Raw genomic sequence first — 23,515 nt, 5'->3', positions numbered from 1 at the left:
GGTTACCTTTGCATGTGGTAGTACAGAAAATGAGCTTATACCTACTTAACAAGAATACTTAAATCGGAAGCTATCAGATCCTGCCCAGATTATTGGTCAATAATGCCTCACCATGGACCACAAAGTTGAATTAAGGATGTACATCCTGTTTCTTATAAAATTTCTAGTACAGCTCTGCTGAGTACAATGACATTTTCCCCCGTGCCTCTTCAAGGTATCTCTGTTAGGTAGCAATTACCCTTTCTCAACAGAACTGGCAGAATATTTCTGTTCTCTCTATTCTTCTCTCCTGGTATAAACCCAGTGAACAGAAAAATGGAGGAAAGCCATCAATCCACATCCAGAAGGTTGCCTAGTAACAGCCTTCTGAATCAGCTGGAGTGGCCTAAGCCTGTGGGTGGGTATATGGTACTCTTGCTTTCAAGAGTGCCTTTTCCTCTAAAACAAATTTTTGTGAGTCTTTTTTTTTTTTTTGAAGAATACTTGAATTAAGAAATTTCAAGTTATACATAGAGATAAAAGCATGAAATTGCAAAATATCCAAAACTGAACATATTTACCTGTCCTTGTTCGTACAAACATATCGAGAAGATAGATTATATCTGATAAGTAATCAAGAATGAGCCAATATTCTAGGTAATCAGACTGAAGTTCATCAAAACATGCTCTGTAAAAGAAAAACTTGTATAAATAAAATGAAATGCGACCAGTTTAAGTAAAAGTCCTCTTTGTATAATTTTTATCACAATGAGAAGTATAACACACTAAGGCTAGGAGGGGTCCTTGGAGTCCATTTAATCAACCATGGCTTTCCCAAATCTATTCCCAAATCTGAGGGTTGGATTTAGTTTTCTCACACTTCTGAATTTCAACATTCTTTCCATTATGCTAGTCAGCTTTGTGAAAACATCAAATGAGAATAAATGACTTCAAGCTAACGTCAAAGTATTTTTGGGTGATACACATTGATATCCAGGTTCATGTTGACTATTTGTACCCAAAATGCCTTGGGAAATCATGCTTGGTCCTGGATGGCTGAGATATTTGCTGTCTAAAAGACAAGGAACCATAGATATCCCTTGGGAAACACATCTTGCTCTATAAAACCTAGATCCTTGATCTTTTTCCAGTCTTGGCAAAATTTTTTTCTTGCAGGCCAAAGAAAATAAAAAGTTTCTCCCAAAGTTCTAATTAAATGATTGAGCAATCAAAAGTTTAAAAGTATCCCCACCCCACCCCCATCCCAGTACTGGATTTCCAAGGATATTGGGAACCAAAGCACCTACTCTTGCTCTTAGGAAAACACATTGAGAATGATGTAACCTCTCTTCACAACCTGTGGTGGAGAAAGAAGGTATGTCCTAAAGAGCTCTATGCCAAACTGTTAAGTCAGTTAACTTGGAACCTAGAAGTGGTTTGAGATCCACAAAAATATATAGACACCTTGCAATAATCATGGTCCAGTTGTACATGACAGGTAAGGTGATGCAAAACAGCCAGTTGTAATATGTGTTTCCCGAGGGATCAATAACCACGACTTTCTTCTTCTCCCTAGCAGCAATTAGAAATAAAGGGGAAGGTTACCAAGGAACAAGAATATTTTTATTTCAAATATCAAATATGGTTATGCCCATCACCTACAATTGATGAATTAGAAATAAGCTGAAGAAGCTCACTCCACAGTGGGAAGACTAGCTTGGTATAAGTGCATTAGTCATAAGAAACTGGTTAGGGAGGGGTGGATAGATAGTTAAATTACTAGTCTTACATTAAACCATACTTTAGACTTTTATTAAAGCCCTTGTTTTACTGTGATGCTGCAGACACTTCTATCACTCCAGCTACTGAGAGAGAACAATGGCATAGATCATGCCGAACTCTGGATATTCCACAGACCCTTTTGGTAGGCAATGGTTGGTGGGACAATGATGATTTTACCACTCTCCCTACCAGGTAACAAAACAACTGGGGACCACACTGTGAGGGGGAACTCATGGCTTCTTTCTCATCTGTATGGAGAGAAGAATATAACACAATCTAATAAAAAGTGCTTGTTCTTAAGTGTGTATGAGGAATTGAGAGGCAATAGAGGGCAAAAGAAAGAAGGAAGGAAGGAACTATATGATCAAAGGGACATTTTTTAAAACTTTCTGGTATCAAATTTATATTTTTAAGGATTTTTTTCTTTTATACAACGTCAACACATTTCTAACAGGCACAAATAAGTAAACCATCATCTGGTAAAGAGTTTTCTTTGAGTAAGTTTAGAAGACAATATTTTCTTTAATAAAAAGAAAAAAGATAGCTCTGAAAATATCACTCAGCCTTATCCTTGTGAAACTCTAACTCTCAAATGTTTTAAAAAGTTTCTTTCAAATAGCTGATGTTTTGACAGCATTTATACTGCTCTCAAAATTAGGCATGGCTTTTGCAATGAGACTACTTTACTTTGGATTATTTGCCATACAGTATTTATGACTCAAAAATGTTAGTGAAATTATTAAATTTTTATTTCAACTAAAAATATTGATGGTAAGATACTAGAAACCCAATTTTCTTTGGATCCTAAATCTGTCCCAGTGGTAAGTTTATCTTCACCAGTGCTTAAGGAAGGAAATTAACCATGATGCTGAAAATTCTTGATGAGAAAACTAAGGCTACCATTGCTAATTTTAAGGAAATTTGAAAAAAATTAAATTCACATTTGATAAGAATTTATTTAGTCTTTATACCAGGCCTCTTTACTATAAACTTGTGGGAAATTATCCCTGCATCCTAAATCCATCACAAATTTATTCCTAATTTCAATGCCAGTAAAAATACTTACTCTTCTTTCTTTTCTTTGCCTTTCTCCTCTTTTTTTTTCTTGTCTTTGTCCTTTTCTTTCTTCTTTTCCTTTTCTGGGTCCTTTTTATTTTGATTTTTATCATCTGGCTTGCTGAAGAAGTGAGAGATGTAGTTGGTAAAATACAAAAATGTTATGGATAGAAAAATGTGGGGTCATTCATGCCAAAGTCTTACTTACCGCTTCTTTTCTTTTTTCTTTTTCTTTTTTTCTTTTGGTTCTCTATAGAAAAAAACCAATATATCACATAATCAAATTACATTCTGACCTCCATTCTTGTTTACCTTCCTCTCCACTGGGCAAGAATTCTGGGCTTTGTGTTCAAAGACCTGCCCTTGTGCTCAGAGACCAGAAATCTGATCTCCTAATGGCGGGTTCAACAAAAAATAGACAGGCACCCAGATAATAAACAAATAAAATTCCTGGGAATTAGTGCATGTGGAAAACTGGAGAAAATGGATATGGATAAAGGCATAAACCCAGGGAGGGAAATTTAAGAAACAAGAGCCCCCAAGAGTGTACTTTCAAAGTCTCAATGTATATCCAAAAAATGGGTATTTAAAATTTAAGCTTCTTGATGTCACTTGTATTTATGCTTGAACAAGAGTTTTGAGAATTTCAAGAAAATGCCATCAATTTTCTTTAGAGGGGTAATCCTGGCTGAAGCAATGTTTTATGAGCAGACAAAAAGCTCTGTGGTAACAGAGTAGAATCCTAATTCGTAGAATCATTCACCAGATTTGAGATCACCTTCTATATACAATTTCTTCTTGAGTGGAGAATATGGGATTAGTGGGCTCTTTCTGCAGTTGGCTTTCTCTATCAGCAGAAGAATGGATTCTGGAGTCAGACAGAGCTAAGGTCATAGTAGGCTGTCATTGTTGGCTCAGATATCTTGGGGAAATGTATTATTCAGACATGAATGATCAGGCATCTCGTTACCACTGGGATAGTCAGAGAAGGCTGTTAAAGGGAAGTAGGTCTAAACTTAGGCCTCAGAGTATGGGTAAGAGTTGGAGAGGTTAAGAAGAAGAGAAAGGATGTTAAAGGGAGGGAAATTTTCAGGTGCAAATATACAAATGAACTTAGTCTGGGTAGGAATGGCCCAGCAGAAGTGGAAAGCTGCTACTAAGGAGAAATAGGAGATAAAATTGACAAGGAGATGAGGCTTGGCACCTAAGGTTGTCATGTACAAACAGAAACAGAACACAAAGTTAGATAAGGTGGAATTTATTGCTATGGGAGTACATTCCTATGATACAAGATTTAACACCCTAACATAGACCTTGGGAGATGGTGCTGGCACACTTCTTGGATGGCTCTTAGAAGCTCAGAAAAGGTGATAGCTCACACTAAGTAAAATATAAATTATAAAATGCTATGGCACATGGTGGAGGAAGGTATCAAAAAGATTCAGAGAAGTGGTAGGCTAAAATGGATATACTAAGTAAGAAAAATAGCCCACCAACTGATTATGTTCCCTAAGAGGGCTCAGAGTATACAAAAATGACAGGGAATGTGCTGGTGAGAGGGGCACCAGCATTACTGAGAAGCTCACTGGTGCTGTCCTCTGTAGACCAGGGCTGATAGTGAGAGATGCTGAACTGGGTACAGAACTAGATTTCCCTGAGAGCAATAGGGATGACAGGATCTAGAAATTGCAGAGACCAGTGGCAGTGCTTACCCATCAGAAGAGAAATAGGTCTGATAATTGTAATTAGCAGTAAGGTGAGCATAGTAGCCAGGGTCTTAACCCACAGAGCGCTATGGAAGAGGTTAACAGAACACTGTATTCCTAGATAGATGGGCATCTTGTTGACTTGTTAGGGTACTGTTTTACATTTATAATAAAAAACAAATTGGGGATGTATGCTCAGGAGGTTAAGGGCAACTTATCCCAATAAAAAGTCACAACCCTTTGAATAGTTTCTAAACCTGAGCTAGCTCTCAGAAATGAAACCAATCAGAGGAGAAGCCCAGCCCCCACGAAGAAGGACTCTGCAACACCGTGACAAGTATATTCAGTAATGATTTCCCCAGTCTTTCCTCCAAAGAAAACCAATGGTCATTTACTTAAGTAACTGTACACTGGGGGTAAAAAAGAATACCTAGATACATTAAAGGCCATTTTCGCACAGGACCCAAGTTGATATTGAGACCCATGGACTAAAGCATCATCGTGCCCCACCCCCATTAAAGTGAGGGACATATGGTGGTTTGGTAGTAATTTGTGGGGCCTCCACTGGGTCTAAGGATGCCCCCTTGTGGTCATTTGTCCAGTTCCTCCATGTAAACATGGAATGCATTTATTTGGTCATTGGCAGAACCCTCATCTCCACTAGTTCCTTGGCTTGTGGAATAAGAGCTAACATAGTGGGGAGGACCAAGTGGAAGCCCTAAAGCTGCCTCCTACCTGCTGGCAAAAAGCAATATTGTGACCTGGACAGGAAAGGAAATGCACTCCTTAAAGACCTAATGCATGCAGGGGTGGTGCTTCTCCATCACACCCCCGTTTAATTCAATGTCTGGCCCCTATTAAAACCAAATGGATCCTGGTGGATGGCAGCAGACTACTGCAAAGCTCCAATTGTAGTCACCGTGGCAGATGTGAAAAACAATACACTCACCCAATCAGTACCATATTCCTAAGGTTCTGGGTCAATCATGGTGAATGTGTTATTTTTAACCACTATCGGGGAAGAGGGTCAGAAACAGTTCATATTCACATGGGATGGAAAACAGTATGTATTTACACTACTTTCCAGGGCTATGTTAACTCTCCCTCCCACTGTCATGACATAATCTAGAGGGACCTGGACCATCTGGACGTTCCTCAGAGTATCACATTGGTCCCCTATATCTATATCAATGACATTATGTTCATTGGGCCCTGAAAGAGGATTATCTAACCATGGGACAGAAAGTGGCTGCTGACCATGAGCTGGATCCTGTCAGAACTAACAAGTCATAAGGTTGTATTGCAACCTATCACATGATAAAGTGATGTACTTGGGACTGAGCAGGTGGCTTGGCACCCTCGCCCCATGTCATCTACCACTGCTGCATCAAAGCTATTCCTCCCCCCCGACCCATGGCCATATATTGGGCTTATAGGAACAACTGATGGAGTATGACCTGTGGATGGGTCAGCTTGGCATCTGGATGCAAGCCAAAATGAGCTGTTGTCTACAATACAGCCCTACCTAGAGGTGGCCTTAAAAGATAGTGAGGTTAATCTTACCAATGGCACAGCTTTAAGCAGTGCACAATCATCTACTTTGTGGGGAAAAAGCAATGGCCCAAATTAAGAATATACAAGGCGGACTTCCCTGGTGGCACAGTGGTTAAGAATCCACCTGCCCATTCAGGGGACACGGGTTCGAGCCCTGGTCTGGGAAGATCCCACATGCCGCGGAGCAACTAAGCCCGTGCGCCACAACTACTGAGCCTGCGCTGTAGAGCCTGCGAGCCACAACTACTGAAGCCTGCATGCCTAGAGCCCATGCTCTGCAACAAGAGAAGCCACCGTAATGAGAAGCCCGCACACTGCAACAAAGAGTAGCCCTCGCTCACCGCAACTAGAGAAAGCCCTCACGCAGCAACGAAGACCCAACGCAGCCAAAAATAAATAAATAAATAAATAAATTTATTTTTAAAAAAAAGAATATACAAGGATTCATGGGCAGTCACAATGCATTGGGTGGTTGGTCAGGGACCTGATGAAAAAATATTGCAAGATCGGGAAAAATAATTCTGGAGAATAGGCAGACTGAATGGACTTTATGGGCATGAGCACAAGGTTTTAAAACCTTTGTATCCCATGTTAATGCCCATCAAATAGCAGGCGCCATGGAAAAGAAAAGAACAACCAAGGAGACAGAATAAATCAGCCTGTTGACAAAGCCAACCTCTGTCACTGGCATCCCCAATGCTGGCACAATGTGGATATGAATGGAGCAGCCATGGTGGCAGAGATGGAGACTATATATGGGCCCAACACACGAGGTCCCGTTCACCCAGGCGATTTAACTGCTGCTACTGCTGAATGTCCAGTCTTCCAGTTCCAAAGACTAATGCTGTGACTCTAAAAGAGCACCATTACTTGAGGAAAGCAATCAGTCACTTGATGGCAAGTTAATTACACCATGGAAAGGGCATCAAATAATCTTGACTTGAATCAATATATATTACGGATACTAACTTGCTTTTTTGCCTCAGGGCTTTGACCAGTGCCACTAGCCAGTTTTGGTTTCTGCCAGCTCATAGTTTCCCTCTCCCTTGGCTGGCCTTGGCTGAAGGAAGCCACCATGCTCAAAATTATGCCCCCCTTCCTAGAGGCAGCCCTCATACAATGACTGTGCATGGGTACAAGCCCAGTCCTATTGCCTAACTATGGAACAACTCTGAAGGGCCATGCCTTCTCCAGAGCTCCCCAGAGCATCACATGGCACATCAACTCTATTCTCTGAAGTTCAACTTCTCCCTCTACCCAATCCTACTCCCCTAACTCCCTTCTAGGTATCATTTCCGAGAGCACTCCCAATAAACCTCTGTATACAAACCTCCTTCTCAGAGACTGTCTCCTGGGAAACTTGACCTAAGACACATTGGCTCAGAATGGGAAGGATTAATGATGTTTTATTTATTTTTTCAGCCACCCTAACCCTAACCACATGGAGGGGCAATTTCACATATGCTATAGACATGGTTTTTCTACATGTATTCAAATACATACATACGTACATACATATTACTTGTAACATGAGTAGCTACATTTTTCAGGAGGAAATAACCAAATGACAAAATAATGGAAAAACTTTGCCATTGGATTAGATAGAGTTTGCCTAATAAATATCTGCAGTGTAACACATTCAGATGTATTTCTACCTTTTTACTGTCTTTCTTTAAAAACAAAGGTGTGGTTTACTATTGTCAATGTACTTACTGCTCCTTATTGCTGCTGTTGTTAACATTGAAAAGTGCAATGGCTCCAGGCAAGTACTGCTCCCTGGGAAATGAAAAAGCACAGTGAAATCAGAATAGTCACCATGTGTATAATGTCCATAGTAAATAAACAGTCATAAAGAACAAATACTTTTCAGGTTCTACCCATTACTAATGAGTGCCTAGATAATGTTTGAAAATATAGAGTCTCCACGAAGCATGAGTTGCTGAATATCAGTGCCATGAACCAAAGTAATTAATAAATGTTTATTAATCAATGCTCACGATGCATCCCATTACCATCCCCCACACCCTAAGTAAGCCAACTTGGATGCTACTAACGCCCAGAAAGCGATTAAGACTTAGATTGTCCGGGAGGATAGGAAGGGAAGACAAGACAAATGAAAACAGCATGAAAGCTGAAGGTGGTCAGTGAGAAAAGAAACAGGAGGGGGAAAAAAAAAAGAGGGAAAAAAACGAAGTAGAAGTAAGTATGATTGACAGGATGGGAGCCCCTGATCCACACCAATACCACACTCCTTCCACACTCTCAGGGTCACATGTTTGAAGTTTCCACAAGTGATTTTTTAGCTTTTCTCTTCTCGTTACTCACCCTAGTGCTCTGCTTCCCTGAAAGTAGGATTGAATGGAAGAGAGCATTTTTAGAGAACGACAGCTAAACCCTCTCACATATAATTGGAAGAAGGATCAGAAAGAAGGAGGAAATCAGAGAGGACTCAGGCATGAGGTTTCCTAAGGGACAGACACGGGTCTCAGGCAAAATGATCAGCAAGGGTGTTCATGGCTTGGAGCCCCATGGACATGAATTATCATCAGGCAGTGGCCGTTTCCCAAGAGAAGAAGAGGGTAAGGAACAGAAGTAGCAATTTACTCCCGAGATCCTGCAGAGTAGCTGGGTAGCAGGAGTGTTGGCCAAGCCCACTGAGTGGAAGAGCAGAACACGTTTCTTTCATCTAAATAATAGTTTAAAAACTGATGTGGGGGGCTTCCCTGGTGGCGCAGTGGTTGAGAATCTGCCTGCCAATGCAGGGCACACGGTTTCAAGCCCTGGTCTGGGAAGATCCCACATGCCGCGGAGCAACTAGGCCCGTGAGCCACAATTACTGAGCCTGCTTGACTGGAGTCTGTGCTCCGCAACAAGAGAGGCCGCGATAGTGAGAAGCCCGCGCACCGCGATGAAGAGTGGCCCCCGCTCGCTGCAACTAGAGGAAGCCCTCGCACAGAAACGAAGACGCAACACAGCCAAAATAAATAAATTAATTAAAAAACAAAAAACAAAAAAAACAACTGATGTGGAGGGATAGATCATACTGCTCACCTCTGTGATGGCCGTCCCCTTCCATGTCTACTACTTCTAAAGGAATCCCTTGCATGAGGGTTTTCACTCTCTGATTCTTCAAATATAGAGGCACTGTCATCATCATCAGAAAAGGAGCTATGGTTCAATAGGAGGCAGAGATTAATTAGATCAGTGCTTTAAACCATTGTGGGGGAACAACACGTCTCATTTCTCATCTCTTCTCTTTCTCTCTCAAATGAACACAGACAACAGTTTTTAATAAGGGTGAAATGAGAACTGTTCAGAATACACAGAATTAGATAGAGTATATGCACAATCCAGTAAAATATGTGTAATTAAGAAACTACTTTCTAGGTCTTCCATATTTGTATTGTTTGATGCATTGATTAGTTAATATTTATCAAATAGAAAGTATGATATCTGTACTTCAGGTCATATTATACAGTTTTCTGAACCTGCAATAACATTTCCTTCCACTAAAAGTAAATTCAACCACATTTATACAAATTCTATTCATTTATAGGGCAACCACTTTAAATTACACTTTTAAAACACGTTAGCATTTCACACTTTGTATTTTTTTTTCACATTTCTCTATGGTAATGTTATCCCTTTAGATGAGAAATGTCCCATGCGGAAAGGTCTTGCCAGTGACTAAGGAAATATTTGGCAAAGGTGCATCTAAAGAATCACCACAATAATATCTATGTTCATTTGTTAGATAAGTTATACTGTCGTAAAGAATAAATAAATTCACTAAATTAAATAAAGTACAAAGTTCAAGGTTTCAAATTAAAAGTTAAACTGAAATTAAGCTTAGTTAAATTGAAGAACTTTGGCTGGTATTAAAAATACATAGGGACTTCCTTGGTGGTGCAGTGGTTAAGAATCCACCTGCCAGTGAAGGGGACACAGGTTCGATCCCTGGTCCAGGAAGATCCCACATGCCGCAGAGCAGCTAAGCCTGTGCGCCACACCTACTGAGCCTGTGTGCCACAACTACTGAAGCCCGCGTACCTAGAGCCTGTGCTCCACACAAAGAGAAGCCACCACAATGAAAAAGCCCGTGCACCACAAAGAAGAGTAGCCCCCGCTCGCTGCAACTAGAGAAAGCCTGCGCACAGCAACGAAGACCCAATGCAGCCAGAAAAAAAAAAAAAAAACAACACATAGAAAAAAGCATGCATTTACCTGCATGCTCCATTTTCCATCCTTCTTATTTCCTTTTCAATATCTGGTACGATCACATTGGGAATGTTTACAAAAGAGCGCCGTGTATTGATGATAATTTTCTTCATGGTTAGCTTAATAGGTGGGGAGAAAAAAAGTCTTGTTAGTAGGAAGACTTTTTATATACTTACATATGTAATCAAAAGTTTCACTCTACCATTCTTCTAAGGCTGAAATAACAATCTTATTTCCAGTTATATGTAGGAATTATTTTTTAATAGAATACAGTCATGATCCAAGCACTTAATTATCACTAGTCAGGTTTTTGTGTATTTTTTTAAATTCAAGGTTTTGTGTATTTTTTAAAATTCAGAGGTGTAGAACTCTTTTTTTTTAAATTTGGATTTACTCCGGCTTTGAAATATTTAGGCAATGTAGGTGTGGAACAAAACTATAGGGACCTCACAGGCACATCCAACAATTAAGTAACAATGAAAAGCAGTAAAATAAAATACCAAAATGGGTGTAATCAACTGTGAATCTCTACAGGCATTCAGAAAAAAAAAAAGGGTCTCAAGTGGTATTCAAATTTTGGAGTGAATAAAGATACAACTGATCCACATGTCAACAAGTCCCCCTAAATTATTCTGGTACACATAGCGCACAGCTTCCCGGGCAACCACTTCAGGCGTCAGGAAAACGCCAAGAACAAAGTGATCCTGAACTCCAAATCTGTCCTGGCAGCAGGTTCCAGCCCAGCTTCAGGCAACATGAATGGCACGTGGGCACACTCGCTCTTGCCTTCTTTCCTGAGGCTCTGCCGGCGTCCAATGACAACGTCCCTGCACTCAAGACTGGCCCCAAGTACTTCACCTGGCCTTCAGTGTGCTGCCGTGACGTGGCCTGGAACTTGGAGAAGTCCCTGGTGGGCCCCAACAATGTGCCTGTGCACGGGTACAGCCACTGCTTTCCAACCAGGGACATGGAGCCCAACGCTGAAGCCCTGTCATCCCGAGGGCCCAGCTGTGCCCAGGATTCTCCTCCAACCCCTGGTGCTTCGCAGTCACAGCGCTGCCCTCTGGGGATTTCATCTCTAAGGGTGTTTCCTCCAAACGTGCATGGAGATAACACCTGATGTCCAGGAAAATGGGCCTAGATGGGTGCTAGGTGTCCATCCCAGCCTCCCCTCTCCCAGACCAAGGCTCCCCACTAATAAAGTGCTAGGTGTCAGCAGAAAAACAAAATGAAACTGTGGGTTTTTAAAAATGTTGCTGTTTCAGTAAACAAAGAATGTTGTCTGCCATTCCAGTAAATAACAGATGAATGTTGCCCGCTATCCAGCCATCAGCCACTTCAGTCGCCAGGGTAGGTACGCCCTGGGGGGAATTCAGGATGGAGAAAACAGGATACTGGCCCTAGATAGTTAAGATGCATATCAAAGGAATGATTTCAATGAGCCCAGACTCTTGACTCTTCCCATGCATAGAAAAGCACTAAAATCATTAACTTGAGAAGTCTGTTTTTTTGTGATTAGCAGTCATCTTTTGATGTTCGACTACATGGTTTGTTTTTTTTTCCCCAGCAAAAACTCCTATATATTCTTGTTCCTCCCTTACCTCTTTGGATCAGTCCCTCAGAGTTATCTGAGAGGTTGCCTTCCCGGACTATAGTCCTCAGTAATGTCCCCGAATAAAATATAATTCTCAACTTTTAAGTTGTGTGTTTTTTCCAGTTGACAAAACAAAAACCCAGTATCTGTTCACGGGCTCCAAGAACACCAGCTCTTGTACTGAATGTCACTAGCTATGGTCCTGCTGATGAAGACCCAAAGAAGGCCAACATGCTGAGAGGATGACTGGGGTGCTGGACAACTTCAGCAGGTACCAAACCTCCACCTAATCCTCTGTGGCTGGTTATCCATCCATCCCTCCCCTCCACCACAACACACACCCCGTAACCTGTACTCCCAGGTTTTTATTATACAGATTGGGGATTTTTCCTTTGTTATTTTTCTACCACCGATCTCTGGGTTTTGGAGGGAAACTTGCCCTTTGTTATGAATAAAATAGAAAAGCAAAAACCAAAAAAAGAAAAAGAAAAAAATCATTTGATGTGGGAAAATGTAAAAAGCACACTTCATTCTTTAAAACATTACATCTTCCAGTGAGGATAGCCATAAATAATGCTCTTTATTTCACCCTAGTAGTCATACAAGTAATGAAAACAACTAGCAGCCAGTAGTCAATAAATAGTAAACAGAGAATTTTTGTAATGTCTGTTAATAAAAGTGTGCACATATTTTAAAATGTAATTAAAGTAAGTTTTAAAGAAACAACCACTTTAAGAAGAGAATTGTTTCATTGACTCCTTTTCAGCAACAGCATGGATATTCTGGTTATATTTATAGCATGCTGGCTTCCTATTGTCATCAATCACCACTCCTTCTGGGAGACCCCGTGCCTTATGATTAGGAAAAGGAGAATATATGATTATTTCATCCATCACTACATAGAAAAAACTATGTGAGTAAAAAAGATGAAACAAGGACAACTAATATTATCCAATATGTCAGAATGAACCAAACCTGGGCTTTGCTTGGACCTGAAGAAAAAAAAGAATCACTTCCCTTGTCCCATAATTTCTTGTTGGCCTAAGTGCTCTACATAGGAAAAAACTTTTTTTTATATCACACAATCACTCTTTAATACATATTCACTCTAGGAAAAAAGAAAACAGAAAATATAAATAGAAAAATAAAGATACTCAGAATTCCACACCAGACCGTATAATTATTTATCAACACATTTTCTCCACTGCTTTTATGGTTTCCTCTTTCACATTTAGATTTTAATCTATCAAGTTTATTTTGGTGTAAGGTGTGAGGTAGGGATTCAACTTTATATTTTCTAAATGACTAGTCAATAGTATAAATAGCACTAAATCAATAACCAATAGTCCATCTTTTCCCTACTGGTTTGAAATGTCATCATTCTAAATTTGCCTTGCCGACCATAAAGATTTTGATGGAGTTTGCATTAAAATTATAAAATAAGTTGGGAAATTATTTTCCTTTATGTTTTTGAAAAAGTTTCTACATATAGATCCTACATATTTATTAATTTCTAGATGTTTTGTATTTTTGTTTCTATTAAGATAGTTAAGATAGTTTTCCCTTGATTTTTAACTCATTGCTTTTGCTATATCATAAAAATATTTATTTTATTTATTTATTTTGAAACCAGCCAACTTAACTGAGCTTTACAAAAATTATTTCTAATAGTTTTTCTGTTAAATAATTTCTGTTTTCAGTAATGCAATCACAGTACTTACACAAATTATTCTTTCCTCTTTTTCATGAGGTATTTAGCTTTGATGTCTAGTTACCTTGACGAAAAATTCCAGAACATAACAAGTAACAATCTTTTTTTCTTTTTTTTTTTGCCCACACAGCATGCAGGATCTTAGTTCCCTAACCAGGGATCAAAACCGTGCCCCCTGCAGTGGAATCACGGAGTCTTAACCACTGGACCCCCAGGGAAGTCCCACAAGTAACAGTCTTGATATCCTGATATCAAAACTGTCTTAAGAGATACCTAGTGTGGTTCTTGGCTTTATGAGAATGTTTTAGAGTTTCATTCTTATGCATATTGCTGACTGTTAGCTTAAGAGAGATGTTTGATTCATGTTAGAGAAATCTCCATTTATTCATATTTTACCAATTTTTAAAAATTAGAAATCGGAATAAATGTTGATTTTTATTAAGGCTCTCTTCCTTTTATAGAAATAATCCTTTTTTTCCTTTTGATTTTCCCTATTAACATGATAAGCTACTTTAATAAATTATTTTTAATAGTTATAGAATAAACTCCTTTTGATTATGGTAAGTTCTTTTCATATGTATTGAACCCTAGCTGCTACTATTTTATTTTTAATTTTTGCATTAAAAATTTTTTCATGTGTTAAAGGTAAAATTTGTAGTTTGAGAAAGGATTTTTAATAGTAATTGTTGATTCTTTTCATATACTTTTCAACTCTTTTGGTCTCATAGGATTGTTAACAAGACATCTGAAAAGAACCAAAAAATTCTTCTTTTAGAGAATTCATTGCTTTGCTGGTTTTCAAACATGAATCTTTGAATAAAAATTTGCAAATCAAAAGGAAACAACTGCTTTTAGAAAGTAAGTTTCAGATTTCATTTTTAAATGAATCATAAAAATTTCTCCCTGAGGCTTCCCTGGTGGCGCAGTGGTTGAGAATCTGCCTGCTAATGCAGGGGACACGGGTTCGAGCCCCGGTCTGGGAAGATCCCACATGCCACGGAGCAACTAGGCCCGTGAGCCACAACTGCTGAGCCTGCGCGTCTGGAGCCTGTGCTCCGCAACAAGAGAGGCCGCGACAGTGAGAGGCCCGCGCACCGCGATGAAGAGTGGCCCCCGCTTGCCGCAACTAGAGAAAGCCCTCGCACGAAACGAAGACCCAACACAGCCAAAAATAAATAAATAAATAAAAATTAAAAATAAAAAATTAAAAAAAAAATTTCTCCCTTATGTGAGGCTGTAAAAAAACTTCACAAAGCTAAAGCAAAGCAAACGATTGAGAAAATCTTATGAACAATTCAGGCAAAATTAACTTGGAACATAAACTATGAATGCCCAGGAAGCAGTCAGGCTCTGACTTGGGTTTGAAACCTGCCTCTACCACTTATTTGTTGAATGAACTCAAGTGAGCTTTTTAACCTCACTGAGCCTTAGTTTTTATCTTTTTCATATCAAATAGCAGAAAGATATGCTGTGCACCCACACACACACAAACCCACACATACAAACATAATTAATTATGAGGCAGAGGTTTTCTAAATTTAGTATGAATGATACCTGTGAAGCTTGTTTAAAATGCAGATTCCAGGGCCCTGCCCTCAGAGTATGAATGAGGAATGACATGGGCCACAGGAATCTACAATTTTATCAAACACCGTTAAGTAATTCTGTTTCAGTTCCTGTATCACACTTAAAGAAACATTACTCTATGCTATTGGCCCTTGGTGCACGACCCCAGTCATATCTGTATTTCTGAATACAGTAGTGGGAAAGCTAAAATAATGGTCAAGAAAGGCTTCAAGGCAGGAGGAGGAGGGGGAGGGTGAGGAGGAGGGGAAGGACAAGGAGGGAAGGAAGGAAGGAAAGAAGGAAGAAGGGAAGAAGGAAAGGAAGAAAGAAAGAATGAGGGTCTATATTGGAAAAAAGTGAAACTATATTTTCAGATAAAATGATAGTATATGTAAACAACACTTAAAAATCTATAGAAAAATATTAGAACAAATAAGTGAACTTAGCAAGGTCACGTGACAAAAAGTCAATGTAAAAAAGTTCATTTTATTTCTGTGTGTTAGCAATGAATAATTAGAAAATGAAATTAAAATGAAACATATACATTCCAAGAAATGAATGTCTGTGTCCAATTCAAGAAATAAATACTATGTACAAAGTTCTCTGCCAGATGCTGTCAGAAAGAAGCCCAAATATGATTATGGCCCTAAAGAGCTCACAACTAGTATTGGGGAACAAGACAAGAGCACACAGTGAATAAAAGGTTTGGGACCCATAAAAGAAACTAAAATAAGTGTTAATAATTGTCAGTCACCTCTTCAATTTCAAAGATTATTTTTTCTTTGCTTCAAAATTAGTGAAATATTAATATATTAAAATTATTATTTTAATAGTGTTTATTATGAGAAAAATTTGATAGCTGAAAAAAGGGAAATTTGGACACAGAGGGAAGACTGTGGGGATACACAAAGAAAACACTATGTGGAGATGGAGGACTTGAGTGATGCATCCACAAACCAAGGAATACCTGCGCTGCCAGAAGCTAGAAGAGAGGCGTGGAACAGATTCTTCCCTTGTGCCTGCAGAGGGAGCATGGCCTCACCAGTTTCTTGATGTGGTACTTCTGGCTTCTAGAACTGAGACGATAAATCTCTGTCGTTTTAAGCCAATACAGGGTGAAAAGGGATCTGGAGGGTCAAACAGCTGCTATCCAGCACACAGAGATGGCAGGCCAGGGGTGCTGTGGGACCCAAGGGGAGATGTACCAAATCCTCTGCAGTGAGCTTGAGATAAAGCTTCCTGAAAACGCAAGGCTAGAGAGATCTTGGACAAAGAGCAGGTACCTGTCCAGCATACCACAACGTGGAGCAACACGCTGGGTAGAAGCAGCAGCAAGTACAGAAAAACAAACATGTGAGAGAGCAGGGTGCCTTCAGGAAACCACAGCAGATCAAATCATGAAGAATACGGTTCTGTGAGTAAATGACAAGAAAAGAGGTGGAGAGGAAGGCAGGGGTTGATTCACTACCTGCATTGGATGCTCTGTTACCTTAACAAGGATGAGGAGTCCCTGGAGGATTCCAAGTGGGGCCATGTCCAGTTTTCCAATTGGGTGAGGCAACAGAAAAGAGCTGGGGTAGGAATCTGTGGAAGGATTACGGGTATCCCTGGGTCCCAACTGATGCAACAGTGTACACGGTGCTGTGATCTCTCACCATGCCTAGTAGTTCAGGTAGGAAAAAGCCCAAAAGGCAGATACCTGGAATGATCTGAGATTAGGGTCAGCAGTTGGGGTGGAGGGACAAGGGGGAAGAGGAGGTAAGGAGAGACTCATCTAAATAAAAAAATCACAGACCTTAAGCTGAAGGAGGGACGGGATGATAGGAAGGAAGGATTTATTAGAAAGTTGAAGATCAAGGGGACAAGTATCTCAATAAGGTTGAAGAACAGGTTTAGTGAGAAAGAGAGTAAGAGCTGGAAACAGAGGAAGCTGTGTTCAGGAAATAAGATGCTGTACTAGAGGTTACAATGGTGGAGGTGAAGCACCTTGGAGTCAAGGACTCAGGTGACCACGGTGGAGAGGCTGAAGCAAAGGGAAGAAAAGAACTTGTGAAGCTAGGGACCCAGATGTCTCGGATGCATCCTATTTCATAGCTGTGGAGGCTGCCCAGAATCACAGTGAGACCAGTAGGAAAGGAACATCTGAACGGTAGGTGCCATATTATTTGATGAATGTGGAGCAGCAATTGGCAGGTCAGCAGATGCCCAAGACCAGCTCCAGTGGGAAGAGAGTGGAAAAAGAAAAGGGTGTAGTGAAGGATTTAGAAGAGGCAATCGAGAGGTCGGAAAATGTCAGCTTGTTTCTAAGTGGATCAGGTGTGCCTAGTCTGTGCATCATCCGAATCTGTCCAAATTCTAAACAGTTCTTCAGACTTGAAGTGAAATATTTCTGATTGCTTCGGGGAGAACGCCTCTGGGAAGTGTTCATGAGTCCTTCCCACCTGGGTATGACAGATTTAGGCAGGATGAGAACAGGCAAGTGAGAAAGAACTTCTACGTGTTGCCCATTCTCTGCATCAGTCCACCTCTTTCAGCCTCTGTTACTCACTTTGAGACCACAGAAAGAGACGAAGGTAAGAAATGTCTATGGAGAGCCTGCTACAGGTCAGGCATTACATCAGGTTAGCATATTTAATTCACATAAGAATCTGAAGCATGGCTTTATCTTCTCCGTTTCACAGGGGAAGATACGAAGCTCAGAGAGGATAAAGGATTTGCCCAGGGTCATGTGACCACGCTGGTATGCACAAACAGGTTGCAAAGCTCAAGCTCTTTCCTGTACTGCTCAGAAAAGGCGTGATATAGGAACTCAGTCACCAGTGGCCCCAAATGACACTTGTTTGTCCCTGCTTCATTCCTGTCGGTGCGGGCTTCTCCACAGAAGTGTGCTTTTTGGATTCAGTCAATTACTTACAATGCAGTGATATAAACTCAAAAAGCATGTCTTAAAACATTGACTTAAGCAAAAGGGTGGCCTTGGGGGTTGTAACTTCCAGTGATATCCTTGAGGAGCCCAAGCCACCCCCAAATAATACACTTAAAAAAAAAAAAAACAGTTGATTTGGTAAATAAATATAACTTTAAAATAAGTTCCTAGTGCCCACCAGATGGCTGCCCTAAGCCCTTATTTTGTAGAAATTCTGAATCCACTATTAGCCCTAGGAAAAATACCAGAAAGGATTTTCCTGTAATTTCACTAGACTGACCACTTTAAGAGAAGGGCTACTTTTTGTTTTGTGTTTCATTCATATATATCCTTAGCTTTAAGAACAGTGCATTGAACCTAGCAAGTACCCAATTATGTTTGTAGAAACAATGAATAAATGAATTAATGCAGGTCAAAGGGAGCAGGGGTGGAAATGATGAGGAAATGAATCCAAATCATCTCTGCTTTGCTACTACTCCAACCTCTTTTTTAAAGTCTCCTTCCCCACTTCCTCTGTTTATCACTTTCTCCCAACCCATAAAACCCTGGTGCAGCGAGTCAGGACTGTAAGGACACTTGAATCTGATGATCCTGCAGCCACTAGAAAGGTGGCATGGATATGGATCTCACTTTTTCACCAATCAGTAATAAGTTCTAGACTGCCAAAGCGCCAGAGTGCCCCAGCACTCTGCCCCAGCAATTTTTTCCGCTGTGTCCTTCCATTTATATTAGTAGGACCACATATTACATAGAAATTAGTAATATGCACAGTCCCACATTCAACATCCTGCACTGCTGAGAAACAAACAGGATCGTACTTTCACCCATTTTCTTCCATAAAGTTCTACCTTCACTTCGATGCAGGTATCTCCCAACTCCACATAAGTAGCCCTGACCACCCTCCTTGGCTCCTATACTGTATTTCATTCATTAATTCACTGCAAACATTTTGAATACCTCCTATTAGCCAAGCCCCTTTCATTTACTTTCTGAAGCAACCACTTCAGAGCCCTGTGTCCAGTGTGTCCGAAAATGGACTTTCACTTCTTTCCCTGTCAAACCAGCTCTTCTTCCTGACTTGGCTATTTCTGGTTGTAGAATAATTGTTCTTTCATGTACTTAATTCACTGAAAACTTGGAGTTCATTATCTTTAACTCTTTCCTTCCCACCCAGTCACTCTGTCGAGTCTTAACATACCCTATTTTGCAATTGCTCCGCCTACACTCCCACTTTTTCATTTAATTATCACTAAGGTTTGTTAGGTGCTTGTTACCTCTTATCTTTGACTAAGTCTGTTACCTGATTTATTCATCCCCAGCCTCACCCACCCTCCAATTCATCCTGCAAAGTACTCCCAAATTAATCTTCTTAAGGAGCATATACTATCATATTCTTGTTCTAGAACCTTCAAGATTTCACCATTGTCTACTGAATTATTACCCTTTCTTCTGCAACGGAGTCCTGATCTCCCTTCCTCCCTCCCTCTCACTTTCTTCCTCCACATTTATTCCTTCCAAAAAGACAGGATGAAATACTATATAGTCATTAAAAATAACAAAATACTTCTAGATGAACAGGTATTAAAAGTTCTTAAAGATACAGTATATTACCATACATAGGAAAAAAAAGATATATATATATATATATTCATGTGTGTTTGTGTGTGCAGAGAGAGAAAAAGATGCAACAAGAAAGTGGTAACAGTGATTTCCTGCCTCTGAAGAAGGCAAAACATGGATGAGACTGGGCAATAAGCGTAGAAAGGGGTATACTGTATTTTCTGAATATTGTATGATGTAAATTAATGACTTAGGGGATATGCATAGTGACCCCCATTTCAAAATGCAAAACAGTATAAAAATTATATTATCCATACTTCTACCACCAGGAATTTACGTTAACTTTTGTCTTTTGTCAAATTTGCTTCCCCACCTTTGATGGCATGTGAAAAACAATAAAACTTTATAACTAAAGTTAAAGCCCTTTTATCAAGCTGCCACTTCCCAGTTCCAATCTTGTCTTCCCTCTACCCTCTACCCAGAAGCAACCACTACTGCAAGTTTGATGTGTATCCTTCCAGCCCATTCCACCCTTTTACATACTTACATAAGCATCCATAACCAATGCATAGTTTGGGACATGCTGTTTAAGTGTGTAAAGCAGTATCTTCCCCTGTGTATAATTCTGCAACTTGCTTTTTCACTCAAAATTATGTTTTGAAAATGATCTATGCTAATATACATAGAGCCATTTCATTTTATAATATCGTTTGTTAACATTGTAACATATATGTATCATATTTTGTTCCTTTTTTCTATTCGTCCTTCCTCTTGCTATTAATGAAAGATTGGTTCTTTCCAGTTTTTTTGCTATTATGAGCAGTGCTGCAATAAAAATCCTTTGCATGTCTCCTTAGACACTTGTACAAGAGTGGCCCTTATGTCTACATTCAGAAGTGGAACTGCTAATTCTAGTTTCAGTTTATGAGAGCCAGACAAGTTGCTGCCCAAGGTTGTGTATCATTTTACATTCTGTGAGCTCTATACAGGTATATTATTTCCCCACAGCTTGACCGACCCTTAATATTGTCAGATTTTAGGGGTTTTTTTCCCCAGTTTGATGAGACAAATTTCTTTGCACTATGGCTTTTGATTTGCATTTACTAATGAAGTTGGACAAACTCTCATGTGTTTATTAGTTATTTGGATTTCTTCTTTGTGAATTAGAAGTTTATATTCTCAGGCTTCCCTGGTGGCGCAGTGGTTAAGAATCTGCCTGCCAATGCAGGGCACACGGGTTCGAGCCCTGGCCCGGAAAGATCCCACATGCCGCAGAGTAACTAAGCCTGTGCGCCACAACTACTGAGCTTGAGCTCTAGAGCCCGCAAGCCACAACTACTGAGCCCACGTGCCACAACTACTGAAGCCTGAGCACCTATAGCCCATGCTCGGCAACAAGAGAAGCCACGACAATGAGAAGCCTGCGCACGGCAATGAAGAGTAGCCCCCGCTCACCGCAACTAGAGAAAGCCCACGTGCAGCAACGAAGACCCAACACAGCCAAAAATAAATTAATAAATTAATTAATTAATTAATTTTTAAAAAGAAGTGCATATTCTTGGTCTGTTTTTTTTTTTCAGTTGAGTTCTTTCATCCATTCAACACATATTTAATTCCTGCTATGTGTCGGCATTATTATTACCCCTAAGGGAATATGTACCCCTGGTCCTCTATTAATTGCAATTTAATTTTACCTTTCTGAATTAAGCATAAGATTCTGCGATCTACTAATGCTATTCATGTACTTTACTAACATGTAAATCCCTTAAATCATTTAGCAACAAATATTTGTTTACCAGTGCGTGGCGTACAAAGCAATCTAACTTCTATATTCTCATTTAATTATCATCACAACTATGTTGTGATTCATAATGGACTGTATTATGTCACCCAAGCAGTGAACTACTTCTGGATAAAATTGATAACTGAACTGAGGAATTCAGCTGGCAAGGCTGGCAGAGTTCAGAGACTTTAAAGCATCATCTTTAAACAAAGACAGTTGTGTATTACACAGCTCAGAGCACCCACACCACTTAATTATTTGAAGATAGCCAAAGATGATTCGACATGTATGAGGATTCCTGTGTATTGGTGCTTTCTGGAGTAGAATTCTTTGTGAATGTCCCAAAAGATTGGATAAATGATATACTTGGTATTTATACATTATTTGTTATATTGACACTAATAGGTAAATATGTACTTTTTTTAAGGTAAATGATGCTCTCTTCTCCATTAGTGCAAAGCTTTTTTAAAGAAGGTACTCTAATCTGCTGATGCAACCAGTAAAATTCAGGCCTCATAAAGATGTGCAGAACAATATGCAGTAAACTGTAAATAATAGTTACCTCTGGAGGCTAGATCTCTGTATTGTTTGAATTTTATACAATGAACACAAATTAATTTTATAATAAAAGGATAAATTTTGTTATTTTTCTTCAAAAGAACATTATTTAACAACTTCTAGAAATCTTTGTAATATACTGTTAAGCAGAAAAAGCAGATTGTTAAGCACTATTTATAGCATCATATTGTTTTATTAAAAATTGTGCATATGTGCATGGAAAGGATAAACACTTTAATGCTAAACGTTAAGTTTTTAGTGATGGGAATCATCATTTTTGCATTCTTCTTTGTATTCTTCTGTATTTTCTCCTAATTTATTTTTTAATGAGAAAAAAGGGTAGTATTTTAAATGGGATTTTGTTTAGTAGCAAAAATAATTAATGCCTGCATTTTTGCTTTAAAATAAAGTTTTCCAGTCTTTGCCCAATCTCAGTATCCAACTGCAGAGCTAAGGTTATTTCTTACTATTTAACAATGCTCCCAGAGCTGTGTAACCATCCAGAACAGGCTTTGCTGGCTCTGCAACAGAGAGGCAGCCAGTGCCTGAAAACAACCATCTCCTGCTTGGCAGACACTTAGGTTCTGGCCCCAGCTCTTCACCAAATTGCCAGCGAGACCTTGACAGAGATCTTTCTGAGCTTCAGTTTCCTCTTCTGTAAGGTGGAGATGCTAATACCTGCCCTGCCTACTATAATGATTCTCTATGGGGAGCTAATGAAAAATATATACAAAGCAATATTGAAGGCTGTGAAGATTTATACAAATGCAAGTTGATGATGTTGTTATATAACCTCCAAGCCCAGAGAGAGAGAGACAACTGTCAACTTTCTTATGGAGACAAAGAGAGCTAACATGCTTAAAATAATCTTTCTTTAACCCCTCCCTCCTTGAACTATCACTTTGAGAAGTCAAATCTGTCAAAGCAACTATTTAATTATTATCATTAGACGATCATAAGCAAACTGTAATTCTCATGAAGACTAAAATAGAACTGACACAATACTGTTGCTATGTGTGCCCATAGCAAACACAAGGATGGGTCCGGGCTGTTAAGCCAATTGTTATCAACTCACAGAGAAAACACAACACTTTCTCAGAGAGAACAATTTCACTAAGGAGGTCATTATTATCATAGCCATTATCATCACCTTTACAATCTACAGAAAATTTACAAAGCAGCCATCATTAAGCAAAATCTCAGTTAATCAAAAGGCGATTAATAAAACCACCGAATAACCACATATATGTTCCAGACTCCTTTCTTTAGTCAAAACATTTTACAAGAAAACACAGTGATATAACAGAGTGATTTAAATGCCAGAAAAAGTAAGCATCATAAGAGCAAAAATTGCTACTCCATTCCTAGTGACCAGAACTAGGAAAATTTTTCAAATAAATTTAAAGTATTGATTATAACAATAAAATCATATATATTATAACCCTGGGGCATTGCAAGACCCTACATCATCAAAGAAAGTTTTCTCTAGAATCAATATGTTATACTAATCAAGGGTAAGAAT

At 39.4% G+C, this 23,515-nt stretch overlaps 1 protein-coding gene across 2 annotated transcripts in view; it reads right to left on the bottom strand.

Annotated features, from left to right (window-relative positions):
• CNGA1 (cyclic nucleotide gated channel subunit alpha 1) overlaps positions 1 to 23,515 on the bottom strand; it is a 53,720-nt gene that overhangs the window by 4,675 nt on the left and 25,530 nt on the right. Inside the window, exons 3-9 of one of the 2 annotated variants that reach the window (XM_082390575.1) lie at positions 10,302 to 10,414; positions 9,129 to 9,245; positions 7,791 to 7,853; positions 3,026 to 3,067; positions 2,828 to 2,938; positions 1,444 to 1,551; positions 561 to 667 (exon numbers count right to left, since the gene is read on the bottom strand). In XM_082390575.1, coding sequence (XP_082246701.1) covers positions 561 to 667; positions 1,444 to 1,551; positions 2,828 to 2,938; positions 3,026 to 3,067; positions 7,791 to 7,853; positions 9,129 to 9,245; positions 10,302 to 10,408 — 655 coding nt within the window. In that variant the 5' untranslated portion in view covers positions 10,409 to 10,414. Of the gene's footprint in view, positions 1 to 560; positions 668 to 1,443; positions 1,552 to 2,827; positions 2,939 to 3,025; positions 3,068 to 7,790; positions 7,854 to 9,128; positions 9,246 to 10,301; positions 14,122 to 23,515 lie in introns of those variants that run through there. The other variant, XM_082390576.1, reaches the window with a different exon arrangement.

This window comes from Balaenoptera borealis, assembly GCF_965194805.1.
Source record: "Balaenoptera borealis genome assembly, chromosome: 4".
Taxonomy (NCBI): domain Eukaryota; kingdom Metazoa; phylum Chordata; class Mammalia; order Artiodactyla; family Balaenopteridae; genus Balaenoptera; species Balaenoptera borealis.
Note: the sequence above shows the minus strand (reverse complement) of the source record. Positions and strands in the feature narration are given on the sequence as shown.